The 27,476-nt window shown below is 34.2% G+C and overlaps 1 protein-coding gene across 1 annotated transcript; it reads left to right on the forward strand.

Moving 5' to 3' along the window:
- Nucleotides 1-21,601: 21,601 nt before the first annotated feature.
- LOC132161617 (calmodulin-binding protein 25-like) lies at nt 21,602-22,716 on the forward strand. The gene has a single exon (XM_059571776.1). It carries the CDS (start codon nt 21,810-21,812, stop codon nt 22,494-22,496), a length of 687 nt encoding a protein of 228 aa, XP_059427759.1. The 5' UTR covers nt 21,602-21,809; the 3' UTR covers nt 22,497-22,716.
- The last annotated feature ends 4,760 nt before the right edge of the window (nt 22,717-27,476 follow it).

Below are 27,476 nucleotides of genomic sequence, written 5' to 3' on the forward strand. Positions count from 1 at the left end.
AGTGTACTTCTTAATGTGACAGTTAAAATTAATATTAAATTTTGGATGGGTTAATATTTATATTTCACATTAATGGTGATTTTTACTATCAAATAAAAGAATAAAGATTTGGGAGCAAACATTATACAATTTATCGGGTGTAAAAGGAAATGTTCAATTTCAATGCTAATAGTTTAAATAAATTGTAACAGCTAAGTTTACTACCGGGTCTCTTGTAGCTTTGTGGCTTGAATATCTTGTTTCAAGTATCAAGTCATGAGTTCGAGACCTGGTGGGAGAGAAAGAAGAGAGAGAGATATGACAACATGAGGTATTCTAAAATACCTCTCTTTTTATTTTTATTTTTATTATTATTTTGCAAATTCCAGTGGACCTCTCGTATTAATTTGTAGAGAATATGCTTTAATGACTGAAACAGTGAATTTTCTTTTCTTTTTCCCCAAGAAATTCACTTTAAAACACGTATTAATTTCTTTAACATATTCTGAAGGAATTATTATTAAACTTTGCACCTAAAAGTGAAGACACCCGGGACCCCCCATTTCCAGATATAATTCTAAAAAGAAAGGGCATGGGATGAGTGCCAAAGAATTCTTCTTTTTCTTTTTGCCCTCTTTTTATTTATTTATTTATTTTCTAGTGTAATATACTTTTCTTCTACTAAACGCATGCAATCGGTGCCCAAATCCAATGCTCTCTCTCTCTTTCTTTCTTTCAGTACACCAACTTTTAATCCAGAGTACTTTATGATGCTTTAATTGATTTCTTTTCATTATTTCCTATCCTTTTTTTGGATATTAAAATGAAAATCCAGGAACCAATTGTATCCATGCAAAGAACCTTCCTGCCTTTCTCATACCCAATCTTTTTAAAATTCCGAATCTCTTCTCTATCATACCATTCAAACCTTTCTCCCCTTAGTGTAACAAGGACATATTTTTCAAACCTCAAAAGGATGGTCTCAAAATGGTAAGAGTATTGGTAACATCGGAATTTTCATCAGGTTTAAGGTTTAAATTCTCATGGGTGTAAAACTAGCGAAACTGGAGTCTTATCCAATCTATGCGAAATAGCAGTTTGGATAGATCCAAAATTTGTCCAATAGAGATGGGTATATGAAGTGACCTGTGATAATAAAGAAACCCATTTTTGAAAGTTTTTTTTTTTTTTTTTTCAAATCATTCGTTACCTTAAGAATCCAATTCTGTATGCTGTTGGCTTTGAACAAGACAACAAAAAATTAGACATCTTTCGATTTTTATTTTTTTAAACTTTTGTAAAGAAATATTTTGTGGCTGACATGGCACCGATGTCCATTGCTGTAATTGGAGCTGCTTACAGTACAATGTATGAGGTACATAATGAGGGAAGGATAGAAGATAATGATGTTTTAGGAATTTCTGACTTTGACTTCCTTCCTGGATTTTAATTTTCCAAGCAAACAATCAGAGCCTTAGCTTTCTCACCCAGTAAGTATGAGGAAATGGGCGGGGTGGGTTAGGGGGAGACCAAAACCCAATTGACTTCATCTCATGTCATTCTCACTAATTTAAATGTTGGCCAATGTCGTGGCATTCTATCACAAAAACAAAACAATCACAGCAATCAACTGACAATGAAATCAAAACAAATGTATAAATATATTATGTGGGTTGCGTTTGATTGGTAACTCCCTATTTTGTTTTTTGTTTTCTTTTTTACTAAACATTAACCGACAATTTAAAACTAATTTTATGATTTAAAAATAAAAACGCTTTCTAAAAAATTCTGTCGGACGAACCATATAATACTTATGCTACGATTATTAGGGTTTGAGGAAAAAAAAACTAATTTTATGATTTTAATGCTTTCTTAGAAATTCTGTCGAACGAACCATATAATACTTATGCTACGATTATTAGGGTTTTCCACAAAAAAAAAAAAAAAAAGGATTAGAACAACTTTTTCAACATTTGATTAATTGGGGGGTTAAACCAAATTTTTATGGCAAGTAGAGTAATTATGGTGGAGAAATTGATTGATTGGTAGATTAAATTAAAATGAAAATGAAAATGAAATCCGATGAGTTGACATGATGATCCAAAGCGTCCAAAGCAATTGATATTTGATGAAGACAACCCTCAAAGAAGTCGTGGCCCTAATGCGTGTATCATGAGGACGCCGTAGGATGTGGGGAGTCCCAACATAAAAATTAATAAGCTTTTCTAATGCCCTGTTTGTTTTCATAGGTTTACTTCTTCTTCTTTTTTTAATTCATTTATTTAATTGTTTCTAACAAGTCAATGCTTGACCCACAAAAGATCCTTTTGATATCATTTGTGTCATTTTATAAATTATAATCTTGGACTCTTCTTCCCCTATTTGATTGATGCTTGCCATTTCCTATTTTCGGTGATTGTATGGAGTGATTCATTTACTTCAAATGCTTTAGCTGTCTACATGTTTTATGTGACTTTTAAGTCTTATCATATATGCTTTTGATGACGGCATTATTATAAAGATGAAGGGATGGAACGTCGGATAAATTCGCTCAAATGAAAAAAAAAAAAAAAAAAAAAAAAAGAGAAAAATATCATCAAAAATGCATTAAGTAAATTACCAAAATGTTTGTTTATGCTCTAGAAAAATGAGATTGATCAGAGTTCTATAAGGGTTCAAAAACAGACCGAGAAGACGGAAAGGTCAAGCTGATTGCATGAGCTCGGTCGACCAAGCTGAGACCTCGTTCAAAACAATTTTAATGTTGCCAAGAGGTGACATGGCAAAACGTGGGAGCGAAATTCTCATGGAAGGTTTGAGCTAGATTATATAGTGAAGTTTTTTTATATTATAGTTGTAACTTTATCCGTTTGGATTTAACACTAAATTTTGACGAGATGATTAACATTGTAAACTTATGAAAGATGATGAACCATAAATTTAAAACTTTATAAAGTTTAAGGGTATGATTGCAAAGTTGATGAAAGGTCATAGATAGGAAGTGAAGTTTTTCCCAAATTAAATAAATTTTTTTTGTGAGTTTTGTTAAAATTTAAAAGAAAAGCCAAAAATAAAGAGTTCAATGGAGAAAATAAACATAAAATTAGAATAGAAGCTATGTAAATTGAGATTATGATTCTCATTGGCTTCCTTTTTCTTATTTATTATATTTGAAGTGTGAGAAGTTCAAGATTTGAAATTGAAAATATTAAGAATAAAGTATCCACAGATTTGCCTTACACTTTTTCTTTTATTTTATTTTTTTTCAGCCATTGTTGCTTGATAATATATGAAATTAAAAATATTAAAAAAAGCTGAGGAAGGGCTAGACATGAAGCTGAGCCGATCGAGTGGAGCCGATGAAGGAAAGGAATCAGCGCAGCTCAACCCATCAGCGACAGAGCTTAGGTGTAAGCATCAGGTGTCAAGTCCAGGCTATCTGTAATATTTTAGAAAGGTATCACTCCGCGTCAGCATTTCGTCATTGCCACGTTATCCCATTGCGTCATCGCTGGCGTCATATTACTCTTTTTCGATTTATTTTATTCATGTTCCGGTTGTTTTTATCTTCTAGAATCTCACCCCCTCTACACGCTAAGCCAATCTAATCCTATCCTCCGCCATCGCCTCCGGTTTTGTTCCACCATTTTGATTGGCTACATTTACTTTTTCTCTTTATAGTAAGCTCTTGCCCTTCCACTCGGGGCAAAATTGAAGAAAATAAATATATATTAGCAATTTTAATATCTTTATATATATATATATATATATACTTTTATTGTTTTGTTTAGAAATTAATGTTCGTTTATCAATAATTATTCTGAAAATTATGAACTACTTTACTCAGTCTTTTTTTTTTTTTTTTTGAATTTTCATGGTAATTCTTATAACTCAAATATTCTTCTTCCAGATTATTGTACTTCCCTTTACCATGTAGTCCATGAATTGGATGAGTCAATGCAGCTTGACCAACTTCGAATCAATGAACTATATATATATATATATATATATATATATATATATATATATATGAGATGAATGACTTGGTCAAGTCATGAGTCAACACAATGCGATCCAACTCACCAAATGTTGTCATCAAGTTAAGCACTTTTCATAAACAAAAGAAGTTCGCATAATCCTGCACTTTCTCATCATCTATAGTTTTTTTTTTTAATAAAAAAAAATACTCTTATATTGATGCTTTGTGATTGTAGCAAACTGTTGTTATATATGATTGTTATATAATTGAGAAGATATTGCTTATTTGTTTTCACTGAGCCACATAAAAAGGCAATTAGATGTCGATGGGTTTATAAGATTTAAGTTCAAGGCAAATGAGACTATAGAAAGGTCAACTTGCCATTGGGAAGTTATCTCATTCTAGAAATTATCACAAGAACCCATCTCAAAACAAAACAAAACACTATAGTTGTTTTCTAATAAAATTGTAATATATGAATTATGTTGTTTACCTATAAACATTTTATGTTGTAATTTTGACCCAACAAAAAAAAAAAAAGAAAAAAGAAAAAAATCTGGTTCTGGAATCTGCAGTGTAGAAATTAATTAAATAATTCAAATATCCACAATAATATAACAAATTCTGAACAAATAATCTAAAAATTTAACTTGTCAATTTGAATGAATTATATAACGCATGAGATGAGATATATAAAAATAAATAAGAACTACATATCACTAATACCATATAATTTACCTGATATAATATTTTGGAATTGAAGTGCAATTTTCATCATAATTTAGAAGTATGTATATTATTTATTTATTTATTTTGATATGTCCACATAAGGGAATGGAGAGAGAGAGTTCGAACTAATGACCTTCATTTCATTAGATGTAATTCACAGCTGATTAAATTACACATTAAGAACAAATATGTATATATATATTTTTTTTTTGAAAAAAAATACATTCCAATTTCATTGATAATAATCACGAGCATAAAGTTAATCACGAGCATTACATCACAAGAGTACAAAGTTCTAAAAATACAAATTATAGCCGAAACTATATGAATACAACATCACCTAAAACTTCCGTTAACCTATTATATTATTATTATGAAGGTAAAGAAAATAATTAGAGTGAGTGAAAAAAAAGAAAAGAAAATGCCACCAACCGACCATTTGGGAATGAGGCAGCTGGGGCATTTACGAGGAACGGAGGGAGGAGACATGTCAACTCCAATGTTACCTAACTCCCCCATTTGGCATCCCCTTATTCGCCACCCACTGTACAAGGCGGCTCCTTATTTATTTATGTTTGCTTAAAGCAATTGTGGGGATATCATTATTAATTTATGATTCTTATTTTGTGCCAAAAATGGAAGTATTTTAAGTATTTTTTAAAATTTTCATTTATACTCTTTTATATTAAAGCAAATAAGAAATCATAAACGATTCATTTTTAAATATAATTATTATATAGGATTAAATTCACTTTATTTCCCTTAAGTTTCAAGAGTTTTTCAATTTGAACCACAATGTTTAAAAATTGGCAAGGTTTCCCACTAATGTTTCAAAAATTTTCAATTTAGACCCTCCATTACTAATTTTCATCTAATTGGACAGAAATTAAAAAAAAAAAAAAAAAGCATTGAGGGTAATTAAGTAATTTCATAGATTTTCATCTAATTTGACGGAAATTAATAACGAAAGGTATGAATTGAAATTTTTCGAAACATTAAGGAGGTACATTGCCAATTTTTAAATATTGAGATTCGAATTAAAATACCCTTAAAACTTAAGGGGTGTAAAGTGTATTTAACCCTATAATATATTTTAAAATGATCTTAGATGAATTAAGGTAGTTGCAAATTTTGAAAAAAAATATATGTGAACTTAAATTTAAAGATAGTATCAAATTCAAGTGAATAAAAACATTTATTTTTAAAAACTTTCATATTTTTATATAGGGGCAACTTCTTAAAAGAAAGAGCTATATCTATTATGTTTTGAGGAGGTTAGGGTTTGCGGAGCGTTGGATTAATTTGATTATAACACTGTCTTATATTCTATTTTGATTAATGGACAGCCTCGTGGGCATATGGTTCCAACTCGTGGTATAAGACAAAGGGACCCTTTATTGGGGCTGCCAATTACTCGGGGAGGCACTAAAGTTAGTCATCTCTTTTTTGTAGCTAACAGTTTGTTGTTTTGCATGGCTAATATTTTCGAATGGATTAAGGTCCTAAAGATATTGGCGGTGTAGGAGAAAGCCTCGGGTGAAAGATCAATCAGGACAAGACCTCAATTTTTTTGAGTACAAACACGAAGTTAGGCACACGTGAACATCTCCTTGTAGTCTCGGGTGTCAGCTCTACTTCTTGCTATGAAAAATACTTGGGTCTCCCTGCTCTTGTGGGACAGTCTCAAACCCGATCATTCTAAAGTCTCCTAGAACGTATTTGAAATAGGCTAAATGGGTGGAAGAAGAGATTTTTATCTTAGGCAGGGAAGGAGATGATGTTGAATGCTGTGATTCAGGCAATCCCTACCTACACGATGAGTATATTTCAGCTCCCAAAGGTTTTGTGCAAAAAAATAAATTCTATGATGGCAAGGTTCTGGTGGGGACATAAGGAGAATCTATCTAAAATAGCTTAGCTAAGTTGGGAGGAAATGAGCCTGTCTAAAGAAGGAGGTTTGGGGTATAGGGATTTGGAGGTCTTTAATACAGCTCTTCTTGCAAAGCAGGGATGGAGATTTCTTCAGCACCCTCAATCACTGGTAGCACAGATTTTTCAGGAGAAATATTTTCCAGGGGTATCCTTTCTGGATTCGGTGTTGGGCTTAAAGCCATCATTTGCTTGGCTCAACATCTAGAATTCGATGAAGTTGCTAAAGGAGGGTCTAATTTGGCAGGTGGGAGATGGTGAATCGATTAAAATCTGGGTGGACCGTTGGATCCCTTACCCACATACTTATTCTATTCAGTCTCCATTCAGGGGGCTCCCTCGTGATGCTAAGGTAGTGCCCTAATTGATCCGCAAACCTCGTGGTGGAGCTATGGCAGAATCAATGATTTGTTTACTGCAGATGAAGCCTTGAGAATTTGTAGCTTGGTTACTAGCCCAGGTAGACAGCCATACTAGATTGTCTAGAAGGATACCAAGAATGGCTTATTTACAATTCGGAGTGCCTATCACTTGGTGAGATCGTTGGAGATGCGAGGCAGAGGTTTGGGCTCAAATGAAGGCAAAATGACAGGATTCTGGAAAACTGTTTGGAATGTTCGAGGGCCCCCAGTGGTCAAATTGTTTCTCTGGAAAGCCGATAAAAATGCTTTAGCCATAAGAGAAAATCTTCACCATCGAAAGATCATTCTTGACTCATGCTGTTGTATTTGTGGACTGGAAACAGAAAATGTGGGGCATATACTCTGAAGTTGTGGTTCAGCGAAGGATGTTTGGTTGGAGAGCACGAAGAAGTTGCATAAGAGTACCAATGCTGCCATGGAGTTTAATGATAGTTTTGGAGAAATGGCTGGAAAGCTGGACCCCAAAGAGATCCAACTGTTTGCAGTTATTGAACATCAACTATGGCTTAGGAGAAATGCCTGTCTTTGGGGGACTTTTGACAGCACCTTTAGTAGTTGTATGCCAGGCACATGATCAACTTGAAGCATATGAAAGGGCACAAGTTGGTAGAAGCTTTGTGATGAGCAATTTGGGGACTCACTATATCTCTGCTACGTGGCAGAAACCACCAGAGGGCTTTCTTAAAATTAATTGGGATGCCTCTTTGGACGTGCCACAAAAGCGGATGGGTATAAGGATAGCAATAAGGGATCATGGAGGAACGTTGCTGGCTGCTTTTTGTGCAACCAAGGATTTCATCTCTGATTCGGCAACTGCGGAGGTGTTAACAGCAAGGCAGGCGGTGGAGCTTCTTCAACGATTGGGTTTGCGAAAAATAGTGCTTGAGGGGGACGCTTCGGAGGTTGTTAATGTCCTTAGGAATGAAGATTTATGGCTGGAGCTGTATGGGCATATCCTACAAGAGGCAAAACACATGCTACGTCAATGTATGGAGTGGAGAGTCAATCATGTTCAACGCAAAGGAAATGGTGTGGCTCATTGTCTGGCCAAATTGGCACTTCATGTTCAACAGGAGACCTTACGGACTGACAATCTCCCTTTATGTAGTTGGGACCTTGTAAACACTGAGCAAGGCTCTTCATAAGCAATGATATATCATTTTCTCAAAAAAAATAAAAAATAAAGAAGAAAGAAAGAGCTATATCTTTTTTCAAAGCAGAAAGAATGATAATTTTAACTGCAAATTTTCTTTCAAAATTTTATGCATAAATATTTTGAATTTATTTTTAAAATATAAATGCTTATTTATTTATTTTTTTAACGAATTATCTCTTAATTGATATAATAATCAAATAGGGCAAAATCCTCCGTACAATGTCAAAGATATAATTTGGAATCTTCACAACTCAAACATTATCTATGACATACACAATAGCCTCTCGGGCTATTATAAGACTATCTGTAAAAAGTCACCGTCTCAATCAGTTTCAGATCTACAGGAAATTTCGACGAATCACGTCTCTATCCGCTGCCAGGTAGGTCCTTGATTCCCTGGCTTTTTTTAATCTCCGATACTAGTGCTTTATTAATCGCAATCTCCTTCACTACCTTTACCATAATGCCAATTCTTAATAACTCTTTTGTCATTAGTATGTGGTTTGCTCTCAGAAAATGAACCATAAGAAAACAAAAGACTGATCGAAAACCAATTCCATTATTCATAAGGATTTGTGAAAACAAAGCCTAAGAAAACGAATAAAACTTTATGTTAGTATTTTTGTTGGTTTAATTTGGTTCCAAAATGTAGAGGCTACTGTCCACAGGCTCAAATACTAATATAGAATGCTCAGAATCCAATCTCCAACGTTACAATGAGGATTCACATGTTATAAACATCCCTACAATGTTTTAGCTCAATCGGACCATAAACGCTCATTGATCGGAGCTGTTGATCAAGGCCGGTTAACATTTCCAGAATGCTATTTTCCTCCTCTGCAGTAGGTGTCCGAACAGCCTAGCAGCGTGTCTGGACACCAATTCCAGCAAGCATGTTTTTGCTTGCTCGCAAGGCCTTGTTCGGACAGGCACTAACCCTGTTCGGACACCCGGTACCTATAACAATTTTAAATGATTTCAAACTGTGTCCTAGGTCTAGGATTGTGGGGTTATTATAAATACACCTCTATAGAAAGAGAGAGGTACAAATGTTAGAACCCTAGAGTTCGTGAGAGGCTGTGCTTGAGTGATCAATTGTTGTGAGCCTTATTATTATTATTCCTCGTAAAGGATTTTGTGTTAGTTTCATTATGCTTAATCGAAGTCTATCAAAAGGGTTCGGTAAAGGAGAATCACGTTGAAGAAGATTGTGAGCAAGCAAATGAGTTGGAGACTTTTTGATCCTACAAAGTCAAGGTCTTGCATCGGGTTGTAAGTGTTCCTAGTATCTGTAATCTCTGAACATTTTTTGATAGTGATTTCCTAGGTTAGGCTGCCCCTTAGAGGTTTTACTTTTAGATCGTTTTCTAAAAGGTTTCATCTTCGTCACCAAAATCCTTGTGTGTGATTGTTCATATTTTGGTGATTCCACATAAACTAAGATATTTACCCATCTCTTTGATCACTCTTTGGTTTATGAGTTGTGGGGATGGGGCCTGATGGGTGATGCAGAGAGAGAGGCGATTACACACATGTACGGCCAAGAATTTGATACACAAAGAAGAAGAATATGGGCAAAAGGGGAATTAATGAAAAGTAAAAGGGAATCAAAGATCGAGGGGGTTGTTATACGACGTGCAGAGAGGGAGTGTTTCCTTTACTTCTCTCTTTCACATGGGCAGGGCACTACGTACGCTGCTGTAGTCGTTTGTGTGAGTCCAGAAATGCAGGGTGAGAGAATATATTCTATTTACCCACAATATCCATTAATTCCGCATAAATTATGATATTTATCTATTTAAAGTTTTTCACTTCACCTTATAGATCACTACTAAAGACAGATCTAGAGAGAATATATTCTTATCTACTATGTTGCTCTTTTTCTATGAATCTTATAAATGCTTATTAAATTATGAATCTTATATGGAAATAAATGACCAACGGTCAATTCAATTAAATGACCGTAAAATCTTGAGTAGACAACTCTTATACAACTATGTATGTACAAATTACGAGGTTGAAAAATCAAGAAATGCCATCCAACAATACACTTTCAAAATCTTGCATAGGAAGGGTAAAAAAAAAAACACTCCAATGAAGGTATGGCAATAAAACTCCAAAATCCTATGGAATTCATTTTAGAAAAATTGTCACTTAACCATGAAAAACTTCCCCACTAGTACCACTTGGGCATCTCTAGTGATCTTTCATTTTTTTTTTTTTTTTTTTTTTGTAGGTACCCCTTTTCAATCTAACAATACCAAAATCTACATCAATATTTGGTTTTGTATCTAGGAACAATGTTAATCATCATTAGTCTAACATTGACGCCTCCAAAATTTGTGTGTCAAAGAGAAGTACCAAAGTCTTAGACAAAGCAGTCTTTAAGAAGCAATAGGTTGTTCTATCGTGGAGACGTTCGGACATGTCTTTAAATTATTCAGACATAACTAGTGTTTCGTAACCCTAACCATCTTGCATTTCCAAACATCTCTCAACCTGAGAGCACATGTCCGCTACAATGTTCAAACATTTCAGCAAACAAGGGTTTCGGCTTCTCCTAGAACAACTCATGGCAAAACATTTGAACATTAAAGACAAATAATAAAGACAAATCAATTCATCCAAGTATGTTCAAACATACTTGGATGAATTGATTGTGAATAAATGCACTATCTAATAGGCACATCTAATAATAGTTGCGATCATCTATCAAACAAGGAGTTGAACTATAATGCAATCAAATCCATAAATAAATGAATGCAATCAAATCCTTCTGCTCCCCTTTTTCCTCTCCAATTTGGCTGTGCCATTTCGGAGAGCTTTGAGACCTTTCACTAGCAAGCTCTTTACTACTTATCAAGCTCCTCAGTTAATAATTCAATTTTGAGAAATTTATATGAGCTACCTGAGTAAATGATAGTGAGTCATAACACCTTAACAAAAATATTTGTTCCAAACCCGAACACCATAATCTAAGGTTCACTATGCCATTTTCAGTGAGCATCGAAACATCTCCCAAGGTTGTCCTAGCCTCAAGAGGTCTTATTTTCTTCAAGGTATACATGACCGGCTAAAAGAAATCACAAACCAAACACACAAATGAACCACCTAAAATAGGCAATCCACCACCAAAACGGGTTTGTGTGTGTAAATCTATCAATCTTAGATAAACATTTACCTAAGCATGAGAAATTACTCACCAATACTCAATTTTCCCCAAAAAGAGAATGAAAAAGATGCCATGGATAATATGCTCTATGTATGAACATGTTAATGGATTGCAAACACACATGCAATTGAACCTCAAAATAGTAAAAGAACATGTTTATGAATATTCGAAAACTACATGCAAAGATCACATAACATGCTTTTTCAATGCATTAACTCTTAAGAGTTTCAAAAATATCCAAGCTAAGATATTTTGTAAACCATTCATCAAATCATGCAACAAATCTCATCAAATCATACTCAAGGTTAACACATTCAATCATGCCTTATTTATGCATGCATGTTCAAGATTTTCAAGACAAATAAAACCAAGTTTTATATTATTTTTAAAAATACCAACATGCACACAAACACTATTAAGGAACACACTACTGCATTGAGTTTTAAAGATATCAAAACAAGGTTTTAGAATCGTTTTAGAACCATAATCTCAATCCTTGATTTCTTAAATCCTCAAGCAATCTCAAATTCTACCTAAACCGAACCCCAAGATTTGAAATAGGGAAAACTTCACAAAACCTTTCTATGCATTTTGACAATACCCCCAATGTTAAAAAACTCTCAATTTAGGGTATCAAACTTTCAATTTTTTTTTTTTTTTAATGTGCTAAATCTTGACAAAATTCTCAAAATACCCATTTTATATTATAAAAAAATCAAATAAAATGGTGGTTTGTGTATCTCAAACCAAATATTCAACCCAATGAAATGTTCTAACTCGATTGTCCACAAACCTGCTAATTTGCAAAATACTGAGGTCTTTCACAGATGAAAAAGTAAATACGTAAGTCAAAGACTTAGTAAGTAAAATATCACGAAACTTGTTATGCAATGAGCTTTGGTTTACAAAATATAATTATTGGACTTCGGTAATTGAAAATGTCATGGGTTTCGCAAATTTTATAAGTGTTGCTCTATTAATATGCTGGAATAAAAAATGGTTTTGTTTTGGAATTGGGATTTGCATAATTTTAGGGAGAATTCTCATAATATTTTAATGTAAAAATTAAGCTAATAAGATATTTAAAACTTTATTCATAATTACTCATCATCCATAATTTTTTTTTCTATATAGTTGATTTGAGCCCTTAACCCTTTCTCGATAGAGTTAGTGTTGTCCCATGGCACCTAAAGTACGACACTGGTGTCCTAGTGAAGCACGCATACTGTCATCGCTAGTATCCCGACTGGATTTAAACTCCATGTGATCCACACCACTAATAATGCCATCTATATGACCACCACTCGTACCTATAAAATGATGGTTACCTATAAAATCATTTGATTCAAGGCCAAACAACATAAAAGTAAACTATGGACCATAGAGTTAAGTTGTTATACCCATGTACTAGCCATCCATACATGACAATGCACACAGCATATGTTTAGTTATCATAATTTATTTAATAGATAAAATATCCATCTCAATGAAATTATAAACGTTTGTTGGAAACATGAGACTATTATTTAATAAGAATCATGCATTTAAAGAATGCTCAGTTTAATAAACATATTGCATGATAAAAACTGTTACTTACCTCGATCGCTCTTTCTCAATTCTGAACATCTTAAAATATTAACTTCACATCATCGCAAATCATACTATAATATTAGGCATATTCCATATCAAAAACCCTAATCTTACACGTGAAACCCTAATAATGCGTTAAAACACTAATCATGCATCAAAAACCCTAATCATATGTCCCATGTCTATATTGCTTGATCGATCTACAATGATAGATTAGTCAATGCTTTGTCATTTGTATTAATACTAAAAATCCTCTATAAAATCCTAATCTTATGTAGAAACAAGACCCCTTATAATCTCAAAAGCCCTGATATGCATAATCTACCAAGCACAAACGATCCCATCAATCCTTTTTTTTTTTTTTTTTTTTGACATGTCTGCACAAGAGGGGGGAGGGGGATTCGAACTAGTGACCTCCACTTCATAAAGCGTGGTCCCAGCCGATTGAACTACCTCTTGGGGATCCTAGCCGCATACATTGATTTTAAAAATATTAAAGACACTACTAGCTTTTATTCTCATAATAAAATTCATTGCTAATAAGAAAGTGTTTTAAATTACTAAAATATGGATGCTTAGATACTATTTTGACATAAAAATGAAATCTGTCATTAAGGCTCATACTTTTCATGAAAGATCTACGGTTAGACTAACATAAGGCGTCTCAGATTCGGTAATCAAGTGCAATTAATAAGAAAATAAGTGATGGGTCAACTCTATTAAATGGCCATAAAATCTCAAGATTCTTGACTATTAGACAACTGTTAAGAAATACCATTAAGAATACACCTCCAAAATTATGTATAAGAAAGGTAAAAAAATTTCAAGGAAGGTATGATACAAAAAAAAGCCTCCAAAATTCTATTGAGGTTATTTCATAAAAATTGTCTCACTTAACCATCAAAAACTACCCCACCAACACCATGCTTGTTCAATCAAACTATGCCAAATTCTGCATAAACGGACTCCATTCTTTTATCCATTTATTTGGAGACAATAAGACCATAGAATCACAAATTTAGAATTCACTAAAGCATTAAAAACTATTCATAAAAAGTGATCACAACTCTTGATAGAAGTGAATAGTTCATGCAATGGACTCATTGGATCATACAGTAATAAATCTTGCCTTAGTGCGATAAAACCTCTTGTTGATTATGTGTATCCTTTACAATAATATCTTCATCTTCAATTTTTTATATGTTTTGAGGATTTGACTCTTTTATTTTATTTTTTGAAAGAAGTTGAGTGGAATTATATATATGAAAACCACTCAAATACAACGCTCAGCTGAGATAATATTAGAAAATAAATTGTGAAAAATCCTCTAGAAGAACATAATCCTCATTAATGGCAAACACTTTCTTTGCAAGTCCATGGGCAGCACTATTTAGAGCTCACTTGACATGCTTAACCTTCTATTTAGGTAAAGAATTCAAAACTCCTCTAGATTCTTCAATTATATGCTCATACCAGCTCGAATTTTCTCCCATTTTGTTCAACACCTGAACTACTTGGAGAGCATCACCGTTGAGAACCACCCTAGAAAATCCCAATTCTCGACCAAAATTGACAGATCTTACTCTTACTAGTATCTTTCTAAATTTTACTAATGGATAAGAAAATATTCTAGAATCTCCTTGTGTTTTATTTATTTATTTTTTCGAATTTTTCATTTTAGACTTAAGTTTTTAATCTGTTCAATTTAATAATTAAGTTTACAAAGATTTAAAAATGAGACCTCCAATCATTTTTCTCACAAATAAACAACAAAAATTAGATAAAAAGACTATTATACCCTTATAACTAAAAAGAAAAAAAGTAAAAAAAAAGAAGTTAGGGTAGATGCAACTGTTGGGGTGTAGCCGTGAGCCACCCTTATGATTTTTTTTAATTTTTTTTAATGAGATAGGTATATAATAGTCTTTTCACCTCATTTTTGTTATTTATTTGAGAAAAGATGGCTAGGGCTCTTAGATTTATAATTTTTGTACACTCAAGTACTATGAAAATACAGACGAAAATGCAATTTTTTTTTTTTTAAAAAAAAAAAGTACAAGGATATATTTTAGTATTCAAAAATGATATTTTGTTAATTTCACTAAGAAGACAAAAGAAGAAGGGAGAATGGGTTGGTTTTAGGATACTTAAAAATAGGTCTTTCTTGGGTTTTGATGCATTAAAAAATTAGCCCCTAGGCATCCAAAAGAGAAAAATTTCTCCATAAATTTTCATCAATTTAAAAATTACTACTTCCATAAGCTTTTCTGTCCTAAACAAATATACAAATATTTTGGCATATTTCCTCCCTACATTTAATGTATGGGAGTGGTTCTATTTATGAGCTTTATTGTTGTATAGTAATTAGAAGATAAGAAATTCAAATGTACAACTGAAATATTACAATAACAGATATCTTCTATCTAGAATTTTGTTTTGTATTTGAATGATTCTTGGTTGGTTGTTAACATGATCTTTGCTCTGTTTGTTGACATTGATTTTCAAATAATGTGTTTTGATCTTCAATATCTTCAAGTAGTCTATCAGGCCCCCTCAAACCCAACGTTGTTTGATGAAGTCGAGTTTGTTTTTAAGCAATGTATATTGTTGTGAAACAAGAATTTGGTGAGGGTATCAGCAATCTGGTCATTGCTAGATAGGAAACGAACCTCTAATTGTTTACGTGCAACACGATCTCTTATAAAATAATAATCTATCTCAATGTGTTTGGCACGTGCATGGTAGATAGGATTTGCAGATAGATATGTAGCACCTATATTGTCACAATGGAGAATAGGCGGACTTAGAATAGCAACACTAAGCTCACCTAATAGGGATTGTAATCAAATCAGTTCAGCTGTTGCATTTGCCAAGGTTTTATATTCGGACTCAGTAATTGATCGAGAAACAGTAGCTTGTGTTTTGGAGCTCCAAACTATTAGATTTTTACAAAGATAAATACAATAAACCAAGGTAGAGCGCCAATCATCGGGACAGCCAACCTAGTCCGAATATGAAAATGCAAGGAGTTGTAGTATGTAGGACTTGTGAAAGTAGAGACCTTGATCATAAGTGCTTTTTAAATAACGCAAGATTCGTTTTATGGCTGACCAATGAGTATCACATAGATCTTGCATGTATTGGGAAACTTTGTTGACAGCAAATTCAATGTCAGGTTGAATTAAAGATAAGTACTGAAGAGAGCCAACTGTACTAGGGTAAATCGAAGCATTTGAGAGACATGTACCCATGAGCTTGCTAAGAGGAGGGGAAGAGGACATTGGGGAACTGATTGGCTTGGCTTGAGACATATTAGTCTTTTGAAGCAAATCACTTATAGATCTCTATCGAGTGAGCCGTAGATGTCTGTTTTCCCATGTTACTTCAACACCTAGGAAATAATGCAATGGGCCAAGATCTTTGAGAGGAAAAACTGAATTTAAGTCCTTAATCAGTCGTGAGATTGCACCTACACTAGAGTTTGTGATTATTATGTCATCAACGTAAATGAGCACAAAGATGACTATACCATTTCCTTTAAAAATAAACAAGGAAGAATAAACCTTTGATCCATGAAAACCCATTTCTATCAACTTAGTAGATAACTGAGAAAACCAAGCACATGGGGCTTGCTTGAGACTATATATAGCATTCCTTAGCTTGCATAGTACTTTAGAAAATTGTGGATGTTCAAATCCAGATGGCTAAGTCATATATACTTTTTCATGAAGTACTTCATGTAGAAAAGCATTACTTACATAAATTTGATGTATATTCCAACCAGTAGACACGACAAAGAGCTAGCACTATGTGTATAGTTGCTGGTTTTACAACAAGACTGTAAGTTTTAACATAGTCAATTCCAGGTTGCTGATGAAAACCTTTAGCAACCAACTGAGCTTTATATCTTTTGACGGATCCATCAGCCTTTCTCTTTATACGAGATACCCATTTTGAGCAAACAACATTCATTGAAGATGTAAATGGAACAAGTGTCCAAGTACCATTTTTAAGAAGTGCATCAAATTCTTTATTCACGGCCTTTCTCCATTCGCCATACTTGACAATATTGGTAAAACAAGTGGGCTCAACTTCTACATGAGACAAAAAGAAACTTTTATGGGAGGTTTCTAGACCAACAGCGCGCACAAGGACTTATTCACTAAGTGAGGAGACGATAACTGAAAGTAACATTTTGTCTTTATGATACCAATTTGAATGTGTCAAGTTGGCATTCATGACACCAGCAGAATTAGCAATAAGTTTTGGAGGGCGGGGGATGGATCCATCAACGTGACCGTATAGGTCATGGGGTTGAAGATATGAGACAATTTGAAGTGTCCAATAAAGGTAATTTTCTCTTTGAAGCTTAGCATTGAAATGGAAGGCCATGTTGGAGTGCAAAAGAATGGATGTTGATACGAAAGTGTTTTGGGTTGATGAAGAAGACATTTTAGCTGGATGACGTAAGTCGATTTGTAGCTTTGCTACCATGAACAAATACACAAATATTTTGGTATATTTCCTGCCGACCTTTAAAGTATGGCACTGGTTCTATTTATAAGTTTTATTGTTGTATAGTAATTACAAGATAAGGAATTCAAATGTACAGCTAAAATATTACAATAACAGGTATATTCTATCTAGAATTATGTTTTATATTTGAATGATTCTTGGTTGGTTGACATGATCTTGCTTGGTTTGTTGACTCTGGTTTTCAAGTAATGTGTTCTAATCTTCAGTATCTTCAGGTAGTCTATTATTGTAACGCCCCCAAATCTGGCATTGACCAGTCTGGTAGGATTACTAGTAATTACCCCAATATAGCTAACTAGGAAACCGCCCCTTTAAGCATCATCAGAGTTAATGTATAGGAAGGTGAAATAAATATGAGTATTCTAATAACCATAAAGGAAGCATATATTATCCTTGAAATTCAGATACAGAGCAACTAATAGAAACAATAAGCTGATCCAACCTGGTAACAATATGAAGATATCTATCTTAAAACAATTCCGTAGTGGCAACCTCGCCACTCCTTTCTCCTTAAGAAAATGTTTCCTATAAGATGTAATAACCGAATAAGTCTAAAGACTTAGTAAGTAAATCTTACAGTTGGGTACGACATGAGCCAGTTTTTATTAAGTAGAAATAAACGTGCAATTTGACAAAGGTTTGAAACAGGTGTTGTCTCTTTTAATACACCATAAAAATATCGTTTTGTTGAAGAAAATGACTAAATTTCCAGCGGCAATCGCTAAGAGTTTTAATGCAAAAAGCTAATGCTTTATTACGCTATAACTATTATATATGGTCTACACAAGATATTATCTATTCTCAGCAGGGTTGGCGCTATCTCAAGGGACCTGTAATACAATACTAGTGCCCCGGCCATTGTACACTACTGTCCATAACACTAGTAGCCCGACTGAGTCTGACATCGGATGGCCCACGCTATTAATGATGTACGTTTTATAGTGACTTGCCAATTAAGGATGCGCTAGTCACGAAATAACCATTGGATCCAATGCCCTTATATTACATTCATACACATGTTTGACCATAGAATCAAGTCTATATAGTAAGCCCATGGCCATTATACCGCACATACCGGTGTACCATGTTATACGATGCATCTTATCAACTGATTTTTAAGACAGTTACCAAGTTATACACTGATATTGGCATGTTTATATCATACGCGTGTTTAGTCAGTTGACATATCGCACATTTTTAAGGAAAGCAATCGTAAGTGTTTACTTATTTCATGCGCTCGCTCGAGTCCTCCGACATCACAAATTCCTATTATAACGAAATACGACACATCGTTATATGCAGTACTAGAGAATTCTTTGAGTGACATAATAAATTCCACCTAACAAAAGGGGGCAGTCGAAGCCTTAAGCTTGCATATTTGGGTTACTGGGTGTACGTCCTGCTCTTTGGGCAAACGCTCGAGCCCGTGGGCGTACGTTCAGCCAGAGAGTGGAAACTCTCAGCCAAAATCCCTAAACATGGTTTTGTGCTTCTAGAGTGTGGTAGTCTCATCCTAGACTCCTAATGGTCATAAGCAAAGTACAAAACATGCCAACATGCAAACTTAAAGAAATCAAAAGACGGGTTTAAAGCTCTAAAAAATATTCTTGGTCTTTTTAAGAAAATGGGTATAAGAACTTGTCAAGGCACCTTGAAAACTTGTAATACTAAGAAAGCAGTAATAACAACATGAAGGCAAAGGGAATGTACAAGAAATTACCTTGATGATGGCAAAACTTTACCAAGGCTTCCACCCTCTCCTCCAAAATCACTCATCACTCTAGGGTTAGGGTTTTCTGGTGTGAGGAGAGGTTGAAGGTCGAAGGGAGGGGCTTATATAGGGGCTTAGGGCATGCCCTCCTCTAAAAATGTGGAGAATGGGTTAAAATTAATTTTCAGAGTTGTCAGCGAACGTTCGTGTACTATTACACAATTGATCAAAGGGTTCAGGCATACATTTGGGTATTACCCAATGACTCAAAGACTAGTCAACGAACGCTTGTGATGGTCCCTCAAGCAAACACTCACACTTAGGTTTGGGGTGAACGCTTGGGTAGTCCCTCTAGCATACGCCACTCATAAGGGGTTTAGGTCTAGGTTTATAAAGCCTTGATTTAAAAAATGCTTTGTTGCTTGTAGTAAATTATTAGTCTTTTAAAACTAGTGTTTTGTCGGGGTATTACAATTATGTCCAAATTATTGATAACATTTTTGTCACATCAACAAATCGCCAAATCACCTATAGTTGCACCATAATTTCTCGTTAATATAAATTGTGTCCAAAACATAAAAAAAAAAAAAAATAAATAAATAAAAACATTTCTTTTCTTTTTTTTTTTTGTATTTTTTTAAAGGCAATAATTGTAATTTTATTGGAATCAAAACATAGATGCATGTGTCTATTTTATTATGTGGTTGTGTGGTAGAAACATGTGAGTAATTTAGGTGGAAAAACTATTGGATGATGTAAAAATGAGACTCCAATTTCTTTTTCTTTTTTTAATGATAAGGGTGTGTTTTTGGCTTTTTGTTGTTGTTAATAATATCTACATAATAATTGGATAAAGTAAAGTGACCCTAAGCAAATTGTAACGTAATTTTAAATTTAAAACTCTTTGCATGCTATAAAATGATCTTCAAGGGTCGACTTATTACTACGGTGGAAACTTTTCATCATTGCTGCAGGAGACACCACAAGTAGAGGGAAATAATAATAATAATAATATTCTCTATTTATTTTTTCTAGAAAATGGAATGGGCCCACGCGCTTACTTACCATGTGATCGGCAGCAGTTCTTTCTTTCTTTCTTTTTTTTATGAAAAACACTGCATGGGATGAGATTATATAATAAAATAATGCCCAACTAGGCCACAATAATAATATTGCAATCCATTTCAAAAAATAATATTGCAATCATAATCATATATGTAATATATATAATAGACAAGAGCTCAGGGGTCACACGTGCAAAAGTTGCCAACCGTTGGATTAAGCCCCTCACTTTTTAATGATTGGTAATATCATTATATATTTGCAAGAGTTTATCATTTGTTGTTTAATTACAAGTACCAAATTAAGTACAAATAACTCCTAAGATCGATTCTACCCCCAAAAAAAAAAAAAAAATTAAAAAAAATCTTCAAATTCTTTTAAGAAGAATACTACAGATTCTCCTGATATTCTCATAATCTTATGTGAATATTATTTTCTAAAAAAAAGAACACAAGAAACAACCGTAACATTTCTCTTCATTTAAATTCCTCTTAAATTAGAAGGCTAAACACTTTTTTCGTACATGTGATTATTGGTTTGAATTTGTATTGTAAAATTCTTCCCGGCATTTCTCTTCTTTTAAATCTCTCTTAAATTAGAAGGTTAAACACTTTTTTATTATCTGTGATTATTTGTTTTAATTCGTATCATAAACGGTATTTTATTTATGGCTAAAAGCCAAAATAATATTTCTGTCTAAAACCTTTTTTTTTTTTTTTCTCCTTTTTAGTTATAAACAAAGTATCATCTATGATAAGAATTAAAAACTAATATAAAATAAAAAATTAAACCACGTAGCGTTTAATCCTAAATTAGAATATTCAAAATAAAAAAAAAAAAAAAAAAAACTGATGACTCATGTATTAGTATTATTGTATATGTCAATTCATATACCCATCCACTGGTAGGTACATTTGAATAGTAGGTGGTGGTGAGGGTAACGGACCAAATTTAAAATGAAAAAAGCGGGGGATTTTAAAAAAAGATAAATAAATAATAATAATAATTATTGTATGGAAGGAGATTGGGAAGCGAGCTAACGCGTAAAAGAGAACGCCGAGGGACACGGCTTGACCGTCAAAACTCTCAAGCCACTAGAGCGAGCAAAGCAAAGCAAAACCCACACGTACGCACGCACACGTGTCACGATGACTCAAACAGTCAAACACCGTAGAACTAATTAACCATGGTTACTACTTACACCTCACCCTCAACTTCAGCTTAGCCTACCACCCGTACGGATATGCTGACGCGTGTCCCCTTCCTCCCCCAAAAAAAACACAACGCGGTTTCTTCACCCCCCCCAACCCCACCGCCCTATTTATTCCCCTAGACCCCCTCACCCCTTCTTCCCTCCCATTTCTTCCTCATTCTCTTTGCCTTCTAATTCTGCTTGTTAACATACCCTTCACTCTTCACGCTCTGAGAAGTATCTGGAAAATGCTTTGATTTTTCATCTTTTATAGAGAAAACTGCAGCTCTAGGCCTGAGAAAATTAATTGTTTTTTATATATTAAAGAGAAAAAAAAGATTTGCCTTAATATATGGCGTCACCGGAGAACTTGGCCAGTATCGAGCCCTGGACTTTCCGTCAAGCCTTTGCCGACTCGTGGATCTCCGAAGCTTTTGCCCGGGATACCGACACGCTGACGAAGGCTCTCCAGAAGTCGCTCAACCCTGACGCTCTCGGAGCCGACGCCATCTCTCCCTTGTTCAACTTCGTCAACTCCGACACGGCGCCCACCACCCCAACCGCTTCGGGTCTCTCGTGCGGGTCAGACCCCGACACGGCGCCCAAGCGCCAGCGGAGCGGGATCCCGGCGGCCGGAGGGAAGGTTTCGAAGAGGAAGTCGCGCGCTTCGAAGCGGTCCCAGACGACCTTCATCACGGCGGACCCGTCCAACTTCCGGCAGATGGTGCAGCAGGTGACGGGCGTGAGATTCGGGAACTCGCCGGTGCCGGTGGTGCCGATCCTGAAGCCGGAGCCGCAGAGACCCGGAACCCGGTTGCAGGGGGCTGGATGCTTGCCGACCCTGGACACGTCGGCTTTTCTGCTGGATCATCACCAGCAGCAGTTGGTGGGACCCAACTCGGCGGCTGGAGGTGTTACTGGGGTTTCTGGGCCGGGCCCTCTCTCGTTTGGGCCCAGCATGGGCTTAGCCGATGGCGGTGGCTTCGATTTTGACACTTTTTCCAGCTTTCCCACTTTAGAGTCGTGGAAGGTCATGTGATACTTGCAGGAGGATATATCTTTGTTTTTTTTCTTTTTTTTTTAATATTTTGGGACCCAGTACTGGTAGCTTAGTATTGGAGGGGGTTGGATCTGTTTATAATTTTGTTGGATAGTTTATTTTTCGTCTCATTAGAGGTGTAGAAGTGCAGTAGTGGTGATATGGTATGTGTTCTTATTATTGTTCATTATATAATATTTATGCATCTCCTATTTCTGCAGTCTATAATGTGCCCATCTTTTAATTTTTATTTCAAATTCCATAGGAATAATTATTGTCTCATGTCTCATGTATGATGTCTGACATTAACGCAGGTGGGTTGAATCTTGGAATCCCAGATGAACATGTTTTTTCTTGGGGAAGAAAAAAAATAATCCATTTGTGTTTTTGTGGAAGAGGTTTATTTAAGAAGATAAAATGAAGTATTTGGGTACTCCAAATGGCAATGGCAATGGCAAACTCCACTAGATCTTTCTGGCTTGACTTGTTCACTAAACCAACCAGCAAGTGCAAGTCATTGTAGAGATTAATAAACCATTTAGCTATAAGAGATGTGCTAATGTACATCTTTGCACATCTACGGTGCATGCAAATCAATCATCAAGTATGGTTGATTTTTGATTTGCATAAAAGCGGTACAAATATGTCCAAAAAAATGTAAAACAATAAAAATAAAAATAAAAATTATCTTTAATGCGTTCAAAAAATGTTTGTGGAAATTTTCCATTGAGAATACTTCAAAAAACGAGATGGAAAGCGGCCTACTTAGCAAGAGTATGCGCACGAAAATTTACATTACGAGACACTTTCAAAGTATTCCAACTTTGAAAGGAGGACACGCTTAATCTAACATCAAAAACAATATTAAAAAAATTTCAAGAAGGGAAAAGAGAGCGGGTAAAAAAAGGGAAAAGAGAGTGACTATTTATATGGTTGATTTGCATAAAAGCGGTACAAATATGTGAAAAAAAAAAGAAAGAAATACTATTATTTCTCGTCGAATCTGCAACACCTATATCAAATGGTAAATTTTTAAAATAAAAAATAATGAAAGATGAAAAAAAATTCTCTTGGGCAAAGTAGTTAGATCATAGTGCAACATAATCACCAAGTAAATTAATATTATCTTTTAATGACTAATATACATTAATTGTAGGATGATCTGGTGACATACATTGTTTGATATTTAATTAAAAACCTTAAAAATCTATCTTAAACTAATTGATATTAAGTTAAAGGTATACCCAAGTCAATAGTCTTGTAATGGGTTAGGTGAAAGAATAGGCTGACTTGGGTCTCCATTCTAGAGTATAGTTTGCTCAATTCTTAAAGTTGTTCCTGAATGGGTCAATTCTATTTTTTAAAATATTAAATCATTTAATTTTTACTTCAACTAGTTAGATTACAAAATCTTTCTTAATTGGTCAAATATTATTGCAAGTGTAATTAAAGAATTAAATTCTTTTTTTAAAAAAATTATTTAATGACAAGTATGCAGTTAACTAATAGTATTTGGACCATAATGTACCTTTTGTTCTAGAAGAACGGTAAGGCTAGGTTCAATGCCCCAGAATGTATGATTGTGTTTAAGTTGTAAAAGAAAAGATAAATGAGTACGCAATCTATAATTTTTACTTTTCTGTGTATTTTTTTTTCTCTTGAGCAAGAGGTATTTTATCTTGAAAGATCTTACACATCTATTTCTTGTCTATATATTTTGTATGGAGATGAGCAAAAGATAAAAAAAATAATAATATTTTTCTTTTATATATTGACCTTAAATCGGTAAGAGATATATAAAATCATATGTCAACTTAAAGGATATCATAGCATCATCTAGATAACTTTTGTGTATAGACATACATATGTTACCAAAGAAGGTGCCAATGAGGTAGCTGAAACTACCCCCAGTTCTTTTTTTTTGAAAAAATATATATTTTTTAATTTTGTTAAAAAAAATTTAAAAAAATTAATTACATGACACGTTGCGACATTTGATTGGTGCTGACGTGGATTTCAGTTAAGTTTTGGACAAAATTTTAACGGGGTACCATCTTTGCCTTTATCAAAACTACAAGTATTTCTTGTGATTCAAATATAATCCTACGATGCAAAAAATAAAGTGTTAAAACTCTATAGGAAAATTAAGTATTTAACCCTTATAATTATCGGTGGATAAGTGTCAAATATAGTCTTCTTTTAGAAGCCACTACCGCACTACCGATTTAAATTATGTGAGTTAAATCACTTTTTAAAGAGTAACTATTCATGCACAAAGAAAAAACCTTAATCTCTTCTTGTTTTTTCTTAAGGAAGAAGTAATGCCCGTTTTAATGTGAGATGGGATGTGTTTGAGATGTTCACAAGCAAAGAGTACATTTGGTACCTAAAACAGAATTTGGAATGAAATAATTAACTATCTAATTCTTAAATTTATTTATTATTATTATTATTATTTTTTTCATACTATAGAGTTGAACATATAAATAAATGATGGGAAAAATGGCCTGAAATGGAAAATTGCTTTTTGCAAAACAAGATTGAAAAAAAAAAAAAAAGAAAAAAAAAATCTGGATTTTGAGTCAAGAAATGACTCTCTCTGATGACGATCCCTGAAAATGATGGTATTTTTGTGCCGCAAATTACAGAAACAGGCCTCCGTGAAATATGGACAGTACTTTTGGTCGTCGGATAGAAAATAAGAAAGAAAGAAAGAATAGTTGCATAACAAGTAACAAGTAACCGATGACGGATGCCATAACGTAACCATTGGAAAGCGACCGCATTCCGTACAGGACATTGAAAAAAATGACAACGGCCACGGGGCTATCTTTGAATAAGTAAAATCTCTTCAATATTTCGTGTTCTTCATGTTCATGATGATGAAGAACAAATATTAATCAGTACAAAATGTTATTATTACAGGAAGATCTTTTCATTAGCTAACAATTTATTATTATTATTATTATTTCAATCATGTTCATGTATGATAATTTTCTTTCAAGGTCTTAATACTGTTTAGGTTATGAACATAGTTTTTATTTTTATTTTTTTATTTTAACCATATTGAATAAGGAAAAAGTTATGGGTGGACGGCCTTAAAACCAAAGAAATGGTTAGTTCCCCAACAATAAATTTAAAATGAATTAAAACATAATAGAAATACATACAAAATAGAAGAGTTTTGTTTTGGTTCGTTTGATAACGTTTTTAGAGTACTACTTTTTGCATTTTAGTTGAAAAAAATGTGCTAATGTGACATAAATGTATAAGTAATTTTAAGTATTGTTAATGTTTTTATTTTTTAGCAAAGAGACATGTTACATATTATTCTCTAAATCATTTCCTTTTACAAATTTAATTAATCCACCATTGGATTTGTAGACTCATGTGGGTTTTACAAAAATTTAATTGTAGATTCACTCATTCACTATATGGAGATTGGTGAAAGATGAGATGAAAAATGATTTTTATTATTTTTCTTTAGGTAAAAAGCAAAAAATGTGACGTCCCACATCGCCTGGGTATGGGGATGAAGATGTGCTTAAATGTATACTACACCCTTAATGACAACAACGCGTTTTAAAGTCGTGATGGTCATAATCCCATCAGAACTCCACAGTTAAGCGTGCTTCTGCTGGAGTAGTACCAGGATGGGTGACCTCCTGGAAAGTCTGGTTCGAGGGGAGCCAAAAGCGGACAATATTGTGTGTCATTAGGATGGGATGTTACAATTGGTATCAGAGCCATTGCCCAGCTTGAGATGGGGGGAGCGTGCACAAGCCCATGAAGGTCACTAGCGAGCGCTCGCTGGGGCGGATGCCAAAAATGGGCTAATCCCATTAGGGTCGCCAGAGAGGACGCTAGGTCTTAAGAGGGGGTGATTGTGACGTTCCACACCGCCTGTGTATAGAGATGAGAATGTGCTTAAATGTATACTACACCCTTAATGATAACAACACATTTTAAAGCCGTGATGGTCATGATCTCATCAGAACTCCGTATTTAAGCGTGCTACTGCTGGAGTAGTACCAGGATAGATGACCTCCGTGGAAGTCTGGTTCGAGGGGAGCCAAAAGCGGACAATATTGTGTGTCATTGGGGTGAGATGTTACAAAAAACCAAACTCAAAGAGCATTATCACACAAACATATTATATTGGGGCTTGGTCATCTTATCTGAAAATCAATTGGTGTTCAGTTGGGGAAGCCAAAACCTTTCTATAGCATTCAAAATCCCACTCGCAATGCATGTTCTAAGAGCTGTCCAAGTGAGTAGAGCCGCATTGTTGCACCTCAACAATCTTTCCCTCAACATGATACTCCCACAACTCAAACACATGAACTTAGCTTTGATACTGAAAATATAAACAAGATTCAAAAATACATCTAGGGGTGAATAGGTGTTTAATAAAAATTAATGCGGAATTAAAATTAGGGTTAATAACTTTTTTAGTATTTGGGTTTTGAGGTTTTTTAATTTTCCCCCTAAATTTTAAAACATGACTAAACTAGTACATCAGATTTTCAAATAAACCGAATAGCCACCTCCATTAGTTTCCGTCAACTCCCCATTAACGGTAGTCCACGTCATCGCCACATAAGCACTTTATATCGCGACACGTGTCCACTTTTTTTTTTTTAAAAAAAAAAAATAATAATCAAACTAAACTACACTGTAAATCCACGTCATAATCCCATTAAACGAAAAAATCACCAATTATTTGACATTTTTCCCCCTACGGTTTAGACTAACCGATTTTCCTCTAAGTTTTTTGCGATTTCAATTTAAGGTTGTTGGATTGATTTCTATTTCGATTTCGATTTCGATTTCACTTTCGATTGGAAGCAATCTGGGTTTGGCTTTCGATTAGTTTGAGTTTGAGTTTGAGAATTATCGTGGGTGGAGTGGGTCGATTTAGCGTTGTTAGATTCCCATCGATAGTCTGGGTTTAGCTTTCAATTGGATGTAGTCTACGTT

This window comes from Corylus avellana, chromosome ca9, assembly GCF_901000735.1.
Source record: "Corylus avellana chromosome ca9, CavTom2PMs-1.0".
NCBI lineage: Eukaryota > Viridiplantae > Streptophyta > Magnoliopsida > Fagales > Betulaceae > Corylus > Corylus avellana.

Coding starts and splice junctions, on each gene's coding strand:
- LOC132161617 (XM_059571776.1), top strand. CDS start 21,810: ATGGCGTCACCGGAGAACTTGGCCAGTATCGAGCCCTGGACTTTCCGT.